The 18,002-nt window shown below is 42.9% G+C and overlaps 1 protein-coding gene across 1 annotated transcript in view; it reads right to left on the bottom strand.

Annotated features, from left to right (window-relative positions):
* Window positions 1-17,149, bottom strand: part of LOC146612581 (latent-transforming growth factor beta-binding protein 2-like) — a 103,618-nt gene extending 86,469 nt beyond the window's left edge. Inside the window, exons 1-2 of the mRNA XM_085343392.1 lie at window positions 16,526-17,149; window positions 13,845-13,918 (exon numbers count right to left, since the gene is read on the bottom strand). Of these exons, the coding sequence (XP_085199518.1) occupies window positions 13,845-13,918; window positions 16,526-16,995 (544 nt within the window). The 5' untranslated portion in view covers window positions 16,996-17,149. The remainder of the gene's footprint in view (window positions 1-13,844; window positions 13,919-16,525) is intronic.
* Window positions 17,150-18,002: the final 853 nt, after the last annotated feature.

The raw sequence follows: 18,002 nt of genomic DNA, 5'->3' as shown, positions 1-18,002 counted from the left end.
ATAGTGCAGCCAGTTCAAAAAGGTAATAAAAGCAAGCAATCATAAAAAATGAGCAAATAGGAAAAACTGTACAGAAGGCCAACTGCAAATATCTGACACTTCATCAAAGAAATGTCTTGTAAAGCTGAAAAACAAACTAAATCTGATGGGGCTTACGGTACTTAAGAGATGAATGTGTGCATAATATTTATCAATAGTCTGAAAATACAACGTACTGAGGTTATTTCATGGTCATGGAAAAATAATCTATGTCACTCTACAAGCCCACCCACATCCTCCAGACACTTCAAATACTGAAAAACACTGTGGCACGCAACTTACAGGAAATTCTGACTGATACTAATATTATACTGATATTTTGGAGTGAAACTTGAAACCAATTTTCAGCAATTAAAATTTTTTGATGTATTAATATTTGAATATTACAGTTTTATCACGCAATGTTCTTGACATACATGCATACAGTACTGTGCAGGTCTCAAGCTATCTCTCTTTTCTTCATATTTTCTTACAAAAATGCAAAAAGGGTTCAGAGATTTTTAGAAACATGCAGACATAAATGGAAGAACAGAGTCTGCACAATTCTAACAAGCTCGAAAGTCAATGTTTGGTATGACCACCTTATGACAGCCTAAACTCTCTTATCCAAGCATTCTTGCCAATTTTGTTTAAATAGTCTTCAGGAATAGTGCTCCAGGCTTCATGACGGACATTTAGTATTTAGTATTTATTTATTTATTGTCATTGTCAAGAACAATGAAATTGCGTTTGGGGCTTCCATACAACCCAAAAAAAAGAAGAAAATAATAAATACCCCTTAAAACCCAAGTGTACATATTTAACCCAGTGTGACTCCAATGCAATAAGACAATCCTTAGCAATAATGTTCGTAGAAATTCAGACAAAGACCTGAGAAACATGACAAAATACAACAATGCAACCCATTCAATATTATTGTACTGTGAGATATGATATCAGATATGATAGTTATCTATTTAAGAAAGAGGGGGGGGGCAGGAGGGGGAAGAGAATAAAGATATGATGCACCAATGCAGACCAGTTCATTGCTATTAAGAAGTTGGATATGGTTATTGTCCGTGAGAGGGGGGCAGAGAGTTCAGGAGCCTCACAGCCTGTGGATACAGGCTGTTGGCCAGTCTGGATGTTCTGGCCTGTATAGACCTGTACCTTCTCCCTGAGGGCAGCAGATGGAAAAGGTGGCGCGCAGGGTGATGTTGGTCCCGCAGGATACTGTGCACCCTCCTCAGACAGCGAGTGGGGAAGATATTACTGATCTCTGGCAGACTTGTTCCAATAATTCTGCCAGCTTCTTTCACCACCCGCTGGAGTGCTTGCTGATCGGCCTTGGTGCAGCTGGGGAACCACACTAGAAATCCATACGTCAGAACGCTGCTGATGGCACAGTTGTAGAAGTTCAACATCATTAAAGGTCTCCTTTCGGTGTTGGCTGCATTTTGTTTCATTGTCTGTCAAGACAATCGCACATTGATTCAGTAATGTTGAGGTCCAGGTTCTGGGAAGGCCAGTCCATGTTTTTCTATGCAGGCATACTTTTACAGTATTGGTACTGTGTTCGGGATCATCGTCAAGCTGAAAACTGAAGCTGTTGCCCATCAGAAGCTTTACCATGTTTTACCAATGGCTGGAGACATTCCCTTCCTTAAGAACAGCATTTTGACAGCCACCCTTCCACTGACACCATTTCTCAGGAGGCTTCTATGAACAGTCGATGGATCAGCTGAAGGACCAGGTCCTATATCAGGTTTTTGCTGGGGGGGGGGGGTCTCTTTCTTAAGGAAATGACTTTCTGATATACTGTTCTTTTAGGCCTAATACTTCCTGTTTTGTCACTCGCCCAGTTTCCTCAGACTTTTTTAAGGACACACTGCACACTGTGCCAAGACATGCCAGTCTTTGCTCCCATTTCTTTAGTTGAAAAATGCCAAATTACCCTGAACAAGACTCAGTCCTGTCTATTGCATATGATGTATTAAACACAAACAAATATGCAATAACTGCTTATTAGCTTTCCAGAAGTGTATTTCATGGACTCCTTAGCAACTTGCCGTAAAGATGCTACCACAATGATTTGCATACTCTGCTACATGTGCTACAGAGAGCGCTCAGTGGAGGCAGGGCTGCTCAAACTTATGTGGTGATGTCAAAATTCGTTTTCGAATTGCTCCGCAAAGTTTTCATATTGACTGTACCACAGGATATTTATGTTGATACCATATATATATCAATATCAAGCAGCTCTAATACAGATAATAAGCTCTCAATCTCGGGATACGAATGTATGCAGTTGACGGCCCTCGAGGATTCATGGCATTATCCTCAAACACTAAATCGAGCCACTGGTCTGTAGTGGCTAAAGCAAACAGCGGCGCTCTGTCAACATGGCTATGGAATGCTATTGACACAGATGCTGGAGTGGACACTGACAAATCACAGGCAGGAACGCAGCCACAGCTCTTGGCAGTGAGGAGCGCTGGCAGTCAGATGGACCCCACTGGGTGCGAACGGCGCTCTACCTGCTGCACACTTCCTGTTATTGCAATACTGGTATGACTTTGGACATTTTATGTTTCCTTTTAGTCTTGAGCAAAAGCACAAGAGGACCCCGAGGATGCTGTTTCTGATGACAGCAGATCAAACTGACAGGAGGAAACACGACAGCGCTGTGTAACAACTGTGGCGTCACACATTTACTTTCAAAGATAAGATATGAGTGCCAAATCTGCGTTTGTAGCTCTGTTTTTTGGTTTTCACATTAGAGCCCTTGAATAGTTAATTGAAAACCACTACATTATGCATCGTCAGGCTGTGGTATGATCAGAAATCCTAACAAATTGCGGCTTAAATATCAGACATTCACCGCTCTTTTCAGTTTCATGGTGGAGCACATTTTATTTAGACCACCTAATTCATTTCTTTTTAATTACTCTGAGGAAAATGTACACCCCATTTGATGAAGTGTACACATGAGAAGAAATGTGGTTGTAGATTTGTATGACTTGGTATGTGATCCGAATTTTCCATCATGGGATAAAACAGGGATTGTCTGAGCTCTACTTGGCAAGAATCAAAATACATCATCTAACTAAAGCACGAGCTGGCTGGATGCCACCGTCTTGTCCGGAGTCTGCTTAACCTCAAGTTTGTGGATGAAGCAGTGGATCAACTAGGCCACAGATTCCCGGGACATTATGCTGGAGGGACAAACTAGGTGTAATCAAACTGTATTCTTCAAATAGGCTTTTAGAAACAAAATGACCAAAGTGCACGGAGAGAAAAATAACCGATTCACGGCTGGCTTACGATGAGATATGTTTAATCGCGTGACCCGTTTTCAGCTGCGAGGCGCATAATTGACACCAGACAAACAAATGCTGCCTGTGCTGACAGCAGCACAGGCAGGTCAGTGACTCTGGACCTGACATATGCCCCATACGAACCTCACATAGGCCGTGACGCCGTATACCGTGGGTATCTGTGTTGTCTCTGTGCCCTGCCTCTGGGCTGTTGAGCACATTGTCACAGTAATTGCTGCCGTCCAGATTTGTCTTGCACATCATTAAAACTAATTGCCTCGCATTCCATCCATTTCACAAATATGCGCAGCAATTATTACTTTGCGAGAGTAATAATAAAATGAGAATCCATTGGAAATAAAAGAGGAGAAATAGCAAACATTCCTGGCATTTGCCGCTTCAGCCTTAATTATGAGTGAGGCAGACGGGCCAAGTTTTTGGAGTTTGCGTCCACATCCAGTCATCTGAAAAGAGGGGGGCTGCTGGACGGGTATCGAAAGCTTTGATCGATGAGCGCAAACACGCTGATCCACACACATGAGAAATGAAGGAAAAAATCTTTAGTCTTTAATGTCCAAGTGGCATCTTCAAGGAAGTGCTTGACAGCTACGGTTAAAGCAAATCTCCATCCAAAATTCACTCATGCAGTGAAGAAACACTTTCCTTTAAATTGCTTCATTTGGGAAAGTTCTTGTTTGCATAATAACTCCTCACCAATATATAAGCAATGCCAGGGGTTTTACTGTTTATAGTTTCTTTACTGGGTTACAGTTACCTCATAACTTCAGGTTTGCATGTGCACGTAAGTCAGACAGATTCTTGTGCCTCTTCCTCTGGTCTCTCGTTTCCAGCTCAGCGCTCGTTTCCAGCACATTACAGTCCACCAGAGATTTGCCTTCCCTTCTCTCTGATTCAAAGTAACACAACCCATTAAATCTTTACAGTCCTTTCATTCTGCAAAGGGTGACCTGAAACCATATCTGACACAATACAAACTTGTAGAAAAATCTCCTCGCTTTACACAGGTCAGAAGAGCAAGCAAGAGGTAACCTGACATTTCTGAAAATAATATTAGTATTGAAAGCCTAATCACAATAATCTCAGGCAGGACCCGCTACAGGCTGAGAGCATTATGCACCATTATGAGATTTAGAGGCTGAAAGCTGCTCTGGAGATTAGAATTTAGTACAATGTGATAAAGGGCTCGACTACAAACCCTGAATCTCAGAGGCAGGAAGTTGGAAAATAAGAATGAAAGTGCAATTTGAGCAACTTGCTGCAAGTTTGCAATCTCCGTCCACATGCATGCGGATGCAATGTTTGCGAAGAGGCTCAAGATTCTGAAAGGCATTCAGAGCATCGCAGGCATGAGTAAAAATCTTGTGACTCAACATGTAGTGGGGTAAACCTCATGTGATGACAGCAGGAGGCTCTTTTTAGGAGTCACCACAGAACCTGACAGATCTCATGAAATAGGTCGAGTGTTCAGGATTGTGGGGGCCACGGCGAAGAGACAAGCTGAAAAAAATTCCGCTCATCTGGACTCCCTGTCCACGGAAGAAGTAAGAATTGGTCTATTGAGCAGTTAATACAATTGACCTTCAATGCTAACCATTTCAAGTGAGTGTTAATCTCTCCGCAACATGTGATTTCCACATGGCTGCTGGAGCGAGTGCCATCATTTCATGCATTCCCCGAATGCTAACTTTGCTGTCTATACCCAAACTGCTGTTACTGTAACTTTGCAAGCCTTCATTAAATGCTCATAAACACACATCTCTATTTTTATAATTAAAACCATAGGGGGAGTGCGCCTGACGCTGTGTGACTGATCCCATATTTTCTCTTTGTGGTGAAGCTTACAAGGGTAATATTTCACTAAATTAAGGTGCTTCTGTCATAGACGTGCAGTTACAGTCACAATGTGGGTTTTTTCTTTGCTTGTTTGTTCCAGTACAGTAGTTAAAAGCTTTTCTTTTCCAAAATCTGTGTGTGTGTGTGTGTGTGTGTGTGTGTGTGTGGAAGGGGGGGATTTGTTAACCTACATCTGACCCATAACAATGTATACATTACTTTTAGCCATGCTGCTGTGTGCCTCTGCCACGCCCCTCAATCTCCCACATTCAGCCCCTAATGGGTCACATGCTGGGCCAGTCTGTTGAGGATATCTGGATCGGGGAGGATTGCAGCTAGTAAAGCTGACTCTGTGAGACGTGGTGCTCTCCAAAAACCCACAAACCCCATCCTCGTGAGGGATCACAATCCCAACAACTTCCATATGGTCTTTAAGCAGGAGGGTGCTGTGATATATGGTTGGCTATGGGCTGTGGCCTCAGTGAGAGAGTGTGTGTGTGTGTGTGTGTCGGTGTGTGACTGAAGGAGAGCGGTGCTTGCTGTTAATGTTCATCTGTAAGTGTCACTCAAGCTCAGGCTTTCTTCTTGGGGTCGCTGAACGATCTACTTCAGCAGATGGACTTCTCGCAACACGATGTCACGAATAAAGTGTCGCGTGTTAATGAAGTAGCTTTGTGTGACTAATTGCGCTCTCCCTCTCGCTTCTCTATTTAATTCTTAGCAGCTTATCAACGATGATAAACAAAAGAGGCATTTTACAAGGAGATGTTTGGGTCCAGACACTGAGCAGTACATAGTTTTCACCACACTTTTGTCTGTGGTAGCAATTAGAAAAACATGTGGTGTAGGAGGCCAAAACAGGGCCCAATTGCAACCTACAATGAGAAGCACCAGCTGGACTGGAGAAAACAGCACTCCTGGTTTGGGAAGACAAACTGAGAGCGGGCTGTCCAGTGTCTATGTTAATGATGGGGTCTGGGACAGTGGGGTGTGTATTGATTACAGGATCTGTCTAACAGGCCATAACTCTCTACAAGACTGCCAAAGGAGTGTCATGCCCCAAAAGTGTAAACTGTGCAACCCCCACAAATCCACACATATGACACATGACGTCAACAGAAACACAAGCATCCTAAAAACCTCTTCCTGTTTTTGTAAAGCAGAGAATAGTGCTATGTTGGCCAGGATCTCGCTGGTATTAGGCCTGATGTCAGTTAAAATTCACTCCTTCAGAGTATTAATGAGTCTTCTTTTTTGAATTTGAATGACTAATCAGTGGGAATGCAGGATTTCTTTAGTGTCTTTGTCTTCATCATATTGGTTGGGAACTAAATTCTTAGTGCTCTACATTAAGGGGATCCTGGAAATCCCATAGAAGCTTCACATTTCCACATTTTCCTATCATCAGTAACTCTTCTGCTGCCATTAATAAATAAAATATTCTATAAAATATTCTCATTTTGCACATAATAGACAAACTAGGTCACCTACACATTACAGGAGCTCCTCAGACATGGAAAGCCATGCCGTGAAGCTCCCAGCACACAGTTTCTGTGCTGATGTTAATGCCTGAGGAGGTTTGGAACTGCTCATGAATCAGAGCCGCTGTGACTTTTACACACCGTGGCCTTCAGCACTTTGTGACCCCGCTCTGTAACTTTAGATAGTCTGCAACTTGAGTTGCTGTGAATGCTTCCACTTAACAATAACACCACTTACAATTGATTGTGGAAAATATGTAGGAGGGAATGTCATGAACTGACTTGTTGCAACGGTAGCATCCCACTACAGTGCCAGGCTTGAATTCAGAGAGCTCTTTAGAACGACCCCTTCTTTCACAAGCGTTTGTAAAGGCAGACTGCATGGCTAGGTGCTTGATTTTATTCAGGCACCTATTCAGTGAGATTGGAAACACCTGAATTCAAAGATTGAAAGGTGTGGCCCAGTACTTTTATCCATACAGTGTGTATGTGGCGTGTGTAGACAAGGGTGCAAATAACACTAATGTGCAAGTCCAGATTCTTCATTTCAGCATATGTCAAAAGATTTGACTTGATATGACTTGATATGTCTAAATATGTCAAAGTATTGGGAGTCACAGACTTTTAAAAAATAGAAAGTGATGCAACAAATATGCTGAAGCAAAGATGGCAGACCTGCATTTCGGGGAACTGCTTTGAAGGTCAGAAGACACGTGCATGTACTTGTTTCTTTGCCAGCTGCTTCCCACATGTTATAACAAAGATGAGCATTAAATGCATTTCACACATAAGATCAGGTTCAAAAGTGAAGTGCTGTGATGAATAAATAGACAAAGAAGAAGGCATGGTCTTATACTTTTACGGTGAATGCAATTAATGAATTAATTTATAAAGAAAAGGCTTTGTAGGAAGGGATAACCATGAAATTTTAAACAGCAGGGTCGAGCCTTTACTGTACTGTCGGTGTTCCAGACAGGAAAGTTGTAATCCTGCTCAAGCTACCCTGGGGACATGATGGAATCAGAGAAAAATGTTGCTTGCTTTATTTTTTTGCTTTGAGAGGAAAGTTACCTTGTGGTGGCAAAGGTAAAAACTGAGGGAGAGCGATGTTTCTGCATGAGGAGTTACTTTAGAGCCAGGATGGTGCTCTGAAGAGCACAGCAGGCCAAAGAAAGCTGGAAGGGAATCAAAAAGAAACTCCTTTCTACCACCTTACACTCTGTCAATCAACAACAGCCTAAGAGACTGACAACAACTTTATTCCTCCATGTGAATGAAGCACCTTTCATCTGCCCTCTCTAAGAAACAACAGGGTTAAATCAGGAGCCATCTGTGGGGTCACGCTCTCACTGTTAGCCGTACTTGCAGCATGTTGCCATATGTATCACGTGCTTTTGTCAAAACACTGTGATGTATAGTGTGGTGAAATTAATTCTGCTGCTCAATCCAAAAGCGTATGCTTCGGGGAGCACTACGAGCTGGGGGTATAAAGAACGGTAGTTCCTGTCAGTGCTGCAGTTACCCTTTCCCCACTGTTTCCTGCCCTTAAGTATTCTATACTGTCCCATGCATTCACTCTGTGTGTGGCAAACCATGCCATTAATCTGATTAGTAAAACAGCCATCAACCTTCGAAGCCAGAACAACCCAGAACAACTTTAGTGCGCTCTTTTAAAGTAGATAGTAGTATTTATTTATTGTCATTGTCAAGAACAATGAAATTGCGTTTGGGGCTTCCATACAACCCAAAAAAAGAAGAAAATAATAAATACCCCTTAAAACCCAAGTGTACATATTTAACCCAGTGTGACTCCAATGCAATAAGACAATCCTTAGCAATAATGTTCGTAGAAATTCAGACAAAGACCTGAGAAACATGACAAAATACAACAATGCACCCATTCAATATTATTGTACTGTGAGATATGATATCAGATATGATAGTTATCTATTTAAGAAAGAGGGGGGGGGGGGGCAGGAGGGGGAAGAGAATAAAGATATGATGCACCAATGCAGACCAGTTCATTGCTATTAAGAAGTTGGATATGGTTATTGTCCGTGAGAGGGGGGCAGAGAGTTCAGGAGCCTCACAGCCTGTGGATACAGGCTGTTGGCCAGTCTGGATGTTCTGGCCTGTATAGACCTGTACCTTCTCCCTGAGGGCAGCAGATGGAAAAGGTGGCGCGCAGGGTGATGTTGGTCCCGCAGGATACTGTGCACCCTCCTCAGACAGCGAGTGGGGAAGATATTACTGATCTCTGGCAGACTAGTTCCAATAATTCTGCCAGCTTCTTTCACCACCCGCTGGAGTGCTTGCTGATCGGCCTTGGTGCAGCTGGGGAACCACACTAGAAATCCATACGTCAGAACGCTGCTGATGGCACAGTTGTAGAAGTTCAACATCAGAGATCTGGGAATGTGTGCGCTCCGCAGTCTCCTCAGGTAGTAGAGGCGCTGTTGGGCCTTCCGTGCAACTGAGGTGATATGGTTGCCCCAGGAAAGCCATCCTTTTCAGCACGCGGACTGAAATATTTCAACAGCAGTTGAATAAATTTCTATTTCTTTTTTAAAATAAAGAACATCTGTCTTCTCCCGTCTTCTCTGCTGCCATAATGAGGTGTACACTGTTCAATTTTAAGTGACATAAGTATTTGATGAAATTTTATAAAGATGTTCGTGTCCTTTTCCTTCAGTTTGGCTTTATGAGAAAATACCTCACCTATTTGTAGAATCCTCATCAGCTACAGCTGTGTTTTATGTTTTATGTTTAGCTCTAAATGAAATGCATATAATAATTGGTAATCATCGGCATAGTCACTCAACACATGAACTCAGAGAGTTCAGATTGGGACCGTGCTTTCTCATATGTAGCACACAAAAGAAGGTGGCCTTCCTTAGAAGTGTTCTCTCTGCTTGAAATACTCAGTTTTGTTGAGGAACAGGATGGAGCTCAGACTGAGCACACAGGATGTAACACATATGACGACCACTCGAATTCACAGGTCAGTTCTCACATGGTCATAAACGGACATCACACTGACTGCATGATCCTGGGCTAGGAAGCACTGAATGCCCTGTGGTACTGAGCTGCCCATTTGCATTGTAGCAAACAAGCTCAGGGCTGCAGTCGTCATGCTAACATTATCACTCTGTGCATATTAGCAGGACTGCTTTAGGTGCAGCCCGACAGAGCATCTGTGGCTGCTACTAAACAAACTACAGTAAACTGCTTCCATTTTGGCACAAAAAACCCCCGTGTGAGCAATCCGTAGTACCCTATCCACAAAATGATTTACTGCCAGCCACATGAGCGCAAAGATATGAGTGGAAAAAACACAGTAGTGTGATTTAAATCTACATTCCGGTTACAGGGGGCTTTAAAAGTTTGGGTTCTTTTTTTCAAAACGTGTTTTAAACCAAAACTTTAAAACAGTAATTTTACGCTGGTGTACAAGACGTCTAATTGAGGGTTACTGTATTTATTCTAAAACATGCCAGCAGTTCAAACTTCCCCTCTAATTCCATATCTAAGTATCTCACTGTTTTGTAAATAGTGGTTATTTAGAAGCCGGTGCAACAGATTTGTCGGTACTAAACAAACATGCTGCTTTCTCTCGTTTTTTATGGTTTACTACTTATTGATGTATTTAGTCGAGCTGATGGTTAAAACAACACTTTAAACTGATGGAAATTCTTATGTTTTAGTTAGAGTTTTGACCATGAACTATCTGCAGTTTTCCATCTGAGAGCTGCAGATAGTCACGAGGTTGTTGACAGCACCAGTAATGGAAGCTACAATATGGGCTCCTTCTGCTCCTTTTTTCTGTGCAACTGCACTTTTGATGAACAGATGTGAATCATCACACTGAGGAACTAAGTCTTAAGTGCTGACCCAGAAACAAGATTCCCCATTTAACTCACCAGGAGCTTCGATTCTACTTACGAGTAAACAGATGGAAATATAGCCAAGCTTGCACCTGGCCTCACTTTACCAGCCAAACGCAACACACACACACACACACACACACACACACACACACACACACACACACACATACATCTTTGGTTATAAGCCACCATAAATAAAATTAATATTCTTTAGGTAAAACTGTGGTAATAAAAGCCTATAAGCTTTCATCTGTAATAAAGGCAGTTAACTTCACCAGAAGGCGAACAAGCATGACACAGCAGAGGAAATGCAATGTTCTTCTCAATGATTCAAAGCCGAACAGTCAGAACTCGCTGGCTATTTTTGGCACATGGAATTTGCTTTAATACATAAACAAGTCTGCTAACCATCAATCCTGAACTTGAAAACAGAGATAGTCAGCACCAAACCTTCCAGGATGTGGGCAGGACCGAGGATTTAGTGAACCAGATGACGATCTCTAATCAGACGCACGACCGAGACTGAGACGTCAACCTTTTAATAAACACGGCTCTTAAACGTAAAAATAGGCGCACTCCCGGGACGACCTGTGATCCAGTTCCTGTCACGTTTTCTCTGACCTCAACGCAACTGAACAAGGAGGTATTGTGAGGAAAGCGTGATTCTAGACACTCAATGCAGCCTCGCGGGTGAAGCCCTCAGCCGCCACTTTGTATTAGACAATAGTTCAATCCCTTCAGTGAAAATTTCCTAGACACAACTCAGCCACGTTATGTTTTTACTTCTTGCTCCCGCCCGGCACGTTTGTTCCTTTTCTTTCCCCCACTGTGAACATGTTTTCTCAGGTTGCCCTCTCCCAGTAAAGCAGGCTGGATGTCGGGCAAAGACGAAGTATAGATATCCTGAGCTTGTTTTCCTCCACGGAGGTCTTCTACATGGGGGCTTCCAGTCCGCGCTCCAGTCTGGGGCCTTTATGTTGGCACCTTGCCGGCTGTGGCGCTTCACTCAGCTGATGATAGCATAGCCTCCAGTCAGACCTGGGTCAGGGCCAAGCCGTAAGAGGGTCCAGATGGTCAGACAGTCCCCTGGCCTGCTCAGATCCTCCGCCTTGTTTAACATAGGGGCGCTAGGCTGAACCTGTTATTATCTGGCAGATTAAAAGTATTTACTCTTTTAATTTAGGTAACTCCAGCTCCACATTAAATGTAATTTACGCCTTGGTAAGTGTGCCTTTAACTCTGCATTGAGGGAGGGGGGGAAAAATGGAGGGAAGCTTTGTGTTGAGCACGAGGGAGGCAGATCTAATAAGAAGACCGCTGGAGCCAATCAGCTCGCTGTGTACCGGCTGAAATGTGCGTGAAACGGGGTTGCGTGTGTGAGGGGGAGATAATTAGCAGAAACAAAACAGAGAAAACAGTAAACAAGTCAAAAAAAAAACCATGGCCAGTTTTACTGGATGTCACTTAACAGTGTGGGTTTTACTGCGCTTGTAAAATTTAAAGATAAGTTTTACTAAAAAAAAGGTTTTTCATTCCAACCTGTTATTTTTGCCTACAGCACAACATGCAAGAACCAAATGTGGAATGAGTTGCAGCAATCTTACTTTAGGATCATCTGAAATAGCATGTCTAAAAAATGGATTTTCTCCCAGAGATTAGGGCTGCCACGATTTGTCGACTAGTCACGATTACGTCGACTATCAAAATCGTCGACGACTGATTTAATAGTCGACGCGTCGTTTGAAGCTTTGTAAGATCACAAAAGACGCAGGAATAATAGCAGGATTTAAGAGTGTAATAACGGACTGAAACAGAAGATGGCAGCATTGCATGTACAAGGATGTCAGCTACCGTTAAACCCCGAAGAAGAAGAAGAAGCAGCTGTGTCCCAGAATTCATAGCGCGGCCCAGCGCAGTTTCCAACAATGGCGGCAGCTAGTTAGTTTTAATATTACTCTTATTATTCTTTCTGGGTCACAAAATAAACGTTTAACATATTTTCAGGCGAGAATGTAGCTGTGTAAACCTCAAATATCTGCTCAGTTTATCAAGACACCACATATTTTCAAAAGCGCTCCGACGTTTTCGGAGACATCTGTTACCCACTAGCTCGTTAGCGAGCCGGGGGCTAGGCTCACTAGCGCCGTGAGAACACCGGACTCCCCGCAAATCGTTTTCAAACCCACTGCCGTCTTTCGCTACTCAGGTTAAATATATATGAGTCACTTAGATAACTTAAAATGTTATTGTTTGGCTTTTTTTTTTAGTATTTTATTTGTTCCTGAGTAAATCAGTTTGTCTGAGATTAAAGTTATAGTTTTTACACAGCTGAATAAACGTCAAGCAGACAGCTGATTATCAGAAGTGTGAGATGCTCCAGAATATACTCCAGTGTCCTGTTATATTTTAGATAGCAAGGAGTTTATTAAACTTCACCGAAACAATCCGCAAATTTCATTAAAATTTAATAAACTATCATCTTGTCTTTATTTTTAGTTAGCACAGACCTTAAACACTTAAAGCTGTAAGCTAATGATAGTTATATAAGAGCAGATGCTGCTGGTGCAATAAGCTGTAGTTTTGCGTCCAATGGATGATGATCTGATTAGTCGACTAATCGCAAAAATAATCGGTGACTAGTCGACTATCAAAATAATCGTTTGTGGCAGCCCTACCAGAGATAGTCCATATGCAAGCTAAAGAAAGAAACAGCAACACTGACCTGGGCTGAAAAGCGCTTTTTCAGCCCAGGTCAGTGTTACATTTTAAAGATATGGCTCTGCATTCATTCACAGCCTGTGTCTTCTGTTCCACTTTTAATTATCTGGTTATTCAATACTGCTGCGGTCGAATAAAAAGAAGCAGCAGTTCCACCCATAATTAAGGACTGCTGTCACAAAGACAGCCAAGTGCTAAGTGTCGGTAATTTCCAAGCGAGGGTCTTACATGAAAAGAAAAAGGCAAACACTGCATGATGAACATGACCATGGGGGCAATAACACTCAGGGAAAACTTTCATAGGGCAATTCCGCTTGACAGGATAGTCATTAGTAGCCATTTACTATGTTATTTTTCAGTCTGAGGGCCTTAGATTGTAAAGCCTCTCTGTCTGCAAAGTTTACTAGCAGAGGAAGTTCTCTTCTATATAATGCATGGCAGTGTGCTTGTGTGCCGCTTCACCAATTTGTGTGTCCTCGGTTGCCAAACTGAGCAGCCAAATCAAAGGATATCCAAGCAAGGTACGTTTATTTAAAGTTTACACAGGGTACTGAGTTAACGACACTTACGTTTTATGCAGCGGTTGGTTCCTGGTGCCAAAGCCCAACCAGAGCAGCACTGCTGACCTCCACAGACATTCGGCCTGAACAAAAGATCACAAAAGACGAGAAAAACAGGGTGAAATAAAAGTTCTTTTTCTCAGGTGTTAATCCACAAGGCAATAACTGTGAGTAGGGTGAACCTCCTCGCATGACAAACTGATCTGATTGCAAAGGCTGTTAAGGGTTTCAAATCCTTCTGATGTGGCTAGGCTATTGATAGGAACAACTTGGAGATTACGCTATAATTGCATTTTATTTAATAATGAAAAAAAAATTCAGGGCAAGTCACGAAACTTTATCTGCGTGTGGACCCACAAGTCCCTCGTGCTGTTATGCGAGAGTCCAGGGTGAAGACAAATACAGAGTTATCTGAGCCCTGGAAGGATTAAGCGAGGCAAACGGGACACGAAAAAACACCCTGCATCTTCTATAAATCATAGAGCAAATGAGAGATGACAAGTTTTAAACAGCTATATCTGGATTCTTTTACTCGTTAATCCTAACTGGTAGTCCAGGCCAATTTTTGCGGCGAGATAGATGAAAAGGCACCAGACCGCAAGAGCAACTCTGGGGCAACAGTCAACACGCTGGCATGGCTCTGTGCTCCATCATCTTTTCACAAGATATTACAGTAAGTGGATGTCTGACTCATGGTGATTTGAGAAGATAACGGGGATTGACTCATTGACCTCAGTTGGATCGCGCTCAGTGGATGCTCTGAGTGTTACTGAGGCGTCACAGGGATAAAATGCAGTTATTTGGACCCTCTGGCAAGATTAGTTTTGTCATAAATCAAACACATCAGGTCAGGCTCGTGCCAAAGACATCAGTCATCACGTTCAAATTCCATCAAGGGATTTATGCATGTAATGGAGACCTTCATACAACATATTAGTAGCATGCCCTAGGCTAAAATATAGGTAGATAACACCTTGTTCGCACCTTGTTATATTTTTATTTAAACCTTAACATTAGGAGGCATAGAATTATTTCACCGCTGAGCTATCTGGATCAATCACCTATCTGACAGGTGCAGCGAAAACAGAAAGAGGAGTCACACTGAGTCAAGTTTAATGTAAAGGAGAGCTAAGTGAGCCCAGCTCTGCCAGTGCTGCGGGGTACGGTAAATGAGCGAGTGGGAATTCCAAAGAGGAAATGTGTCATGCGAACACTTTCTCTAACAAGCAGCAGATGATTCATCTGAACTAATAAGTGTTAAAATCACCACGCAGACTACTAAAAGGTAATGTTCCCGCAGATTTACGCAACGCCCTCCTTTATGTTGCTCGAAAACTCAAAGAACCCCATTCATTCAACGCTGGAATATGTGTTTTTGGCAACATCAAGTAAGGCATTCGCCCTATCCTGCAATAAAGCATGTTGGATCTAATCCTGTGCCGAGCGATTTTCTTTGCACGCTGCTTTAAACAGACAGCACCTCGATGTCTGAGTGATGGATTGGTCCGAATGTGCTGGTTTTTTCAGGTTTAATGGTTCAGACCAAAACAACATAACACATCTGCTACGCAGAGAGAAAGGTACATGTGAGCGCTGACATCATCATATCCTGTCTGTGAAGCCTCGTGAGTTTAGTGGGGCATGCTACTTCTCAAGGTCCTGCTCACCAAAGGCATTACAGTAGAGTCAGTAGCAAGTAGGTAGCTGGGGTAGCAGGCTGTAAGTGCATATCATATGCAGGCCCATCTATTTCTTCTAAACAATCCTCCATAACTTGGACATATCAATAATAGACCTGTTATGCCACACAGAAGAAATGCTTTTTATATATTTTCTGTGACAGCAGTCCAAGATGAGCCGTTCAAATCTCCCTCTGATTATTATGTAAACATTCACCCTCCAGTGTGTATCAAGCTTTGTCCCAGTGGAACAAACAGGAGTGGATGCAGGAGGCTTCATTTAACAAAAAGAAAAGAGGTCTAATATGGAAACAGCCTGTTGTCCTGTTTAGAGTTTAACAGAGACCCAACAGGAGATTTGCAGGCTGGAGCGAGTGCCACTGGAGAAACAGGTGTTTCTGATCACCGAGCAAATTTTTTAAATGCTCACCAGCCAACGCTTTGGTGGAGCCACTACAATACATGGCCACAGGCAAAAGCCTAAAACTGGAGCACTCGCACTGAAGCAGGCTGCAGCCACTCTCCTCCTGCAATTTGAATATACTGTGTGTAGTAATGGGAGGAAATGGTGATAATGCAATGTTAAATAGTTCAAACACAGTTCACCCATATGCATCACATTTGCTGTTCATTACTGCCCCCGCCACATCAGCCCAGTAATCAACGGTGTTTGACCTCAGCTATTATTTCATGTTCTGCCATGACCTTGATAACAAAACCCATACGTTATTATAATTCATATTTAGTTGGCTTAAAGCTGTCACCTACTGGTTGACAAATTAATGCAGTATACGGAGTGCTTTGGGGGAATGTGCTGATTTACCTTACAGGAAGAAAGATTACGCTAAAGGGGCCACCATCACTTTGCAGTAAATCACATGGACTAACCGCTACAGCTAAATAGGTCACACGTTCCTCCTAAAGTAGCCCACTGCTGCTCACCCAGAGTTTGATAAAGCAAAGTAAAACTTTTAGACTGCTGACAGTGGGGAACTTGGCCGTCACTCTTACCCGATAAGTCGCTTAGTGCTGGCAGAGCTGTGCCTGCTGCTCTGCCTGCGGTTCACTCTGTTTCGTTGCTGCTGGCTGGTAGGGTGTCTGGCGGTGCGCCGCGCACCATCCCTCGGCGCAGAGACAAGATCTTCCCCGGAGGTGGCAGCAGCATGGACCGGTCTTTCTTTGGATATGTGCTTGCGATTCTCCTGAGATGATGTCCCCCTGGGCAGGCGGACCAGAGTCCTCGACTGACTGGTCCCAGGTGAAGAGTCACTGGATGTTCTCGAGGACGAACCGTCCCGCGGTCCCCTCGGCGAGTGACCTCGACTGATCCCCCGGGACTGCAGCTGGTCCCAGACCGCCCGGCCTGCCCCCGCACCCTCTTTCCTCCCACCTGCCGCGTCCCTTTGACCGTCACCAACTCGCACGAGCACAACAGTCAAAATCATTAAAAGAGCAAATCCTGCACGGTCCATTTTGGGCATGCAAAATTTTTTGAAACTACCGCGTAAAAGGACACACGCGTTACCGTTTCTATCAAGAGCCACTGAAATAGGAGCAACTCAAAAAAATAAAAAATAAAACGAAGAAGAAAATACAAATAAAACGAGAAACCGTTTTACACGAGCTCAGCAAGACCGCATCCTCTCCCAACTATGAAAAATGCCCGGATACCTCTTCATAATGCCCAGGTAAGACGTAAACAGAATGTCTTCAGGTTATCAAGTCTTTACTTTTCTACAGTCCGAAAACACTATCAGCTTTTTTCTTTCCCCCGCGCTGAAAAAAGATGCTGTTTTACGCAAACATTATTCTATCTGCGTCTCTTTAGTTTATGTTGAACAAGAAAAGAGGGGCGCTGGCTCTGGGCTCTGAGGCTGTATTCTTACTCTAAGTGAGAGAGTTTGAATCGTGCTCGCATGAGTATCACCACCTCCTTGGATCTGAAGTCACTGGGAATTTTTGTAGGGATTGCATGCGCTTTGCGTGGAGAAACTCCCCCTTGTCGGATGTATTCTTGCTTCTACTTACAGCATCGCTCGGTCCATGTGCCCACACGCACTTTCTCTGCCAAGTTACATGTTGTTGCTCTGAATTTCTTCGGAGCAGGACTGTTTTATGAATGCAGCTGCATTAATCATTACCTTCAATTTAAATTTAAGTTGACAGCGTAGAAAATATTATACAACTTCCAGATGTTTTTTCTTCCTTTCGCAGAGCTGATTGTTTCATTATTTCAAAGTCACCGTTTTATGATTATTTTTAATTAATTAGGCTTATTATTCTATTAACCCATTTCTGTGGTAGGACACACTGTGAGTGCAGTGTAAGGGCACTTTAAAGCTAATTTACAGTGGTACTGTTAAGCTTTTATAGATTGCAGGATATATGTAAAACGTGCTTCCTGACCATACACACATTTTGATCTGGCAGTAAAAAGCTCACAGTTCAGACTCCCTCAAACTGAAACCTTGGAAAACTGGTCAAGTTA

Source organism: Diplotaxodon limnothrissa, linkage group LG19, assembly GCF_057381915.1.
Source record: "Diplotaxodon limnothrissa isolate DT_005_m linkage group LG19, D_limnothrissa_male_GT1.1, whole genome shotgun sequence".
NCBI classification, from domain to species: Eukaryota; Metazoa; Chordata; class Actinopteri; order Cichliformes; family Cichlidae; genus Diplotaxodon; species Diplotaxodon limnothrissa.
The sequence above is the reverse complement of the archived record's forward strand: the minus strand, read 5'-3'. Positions and strand labels throughout refer to the sequence as shown.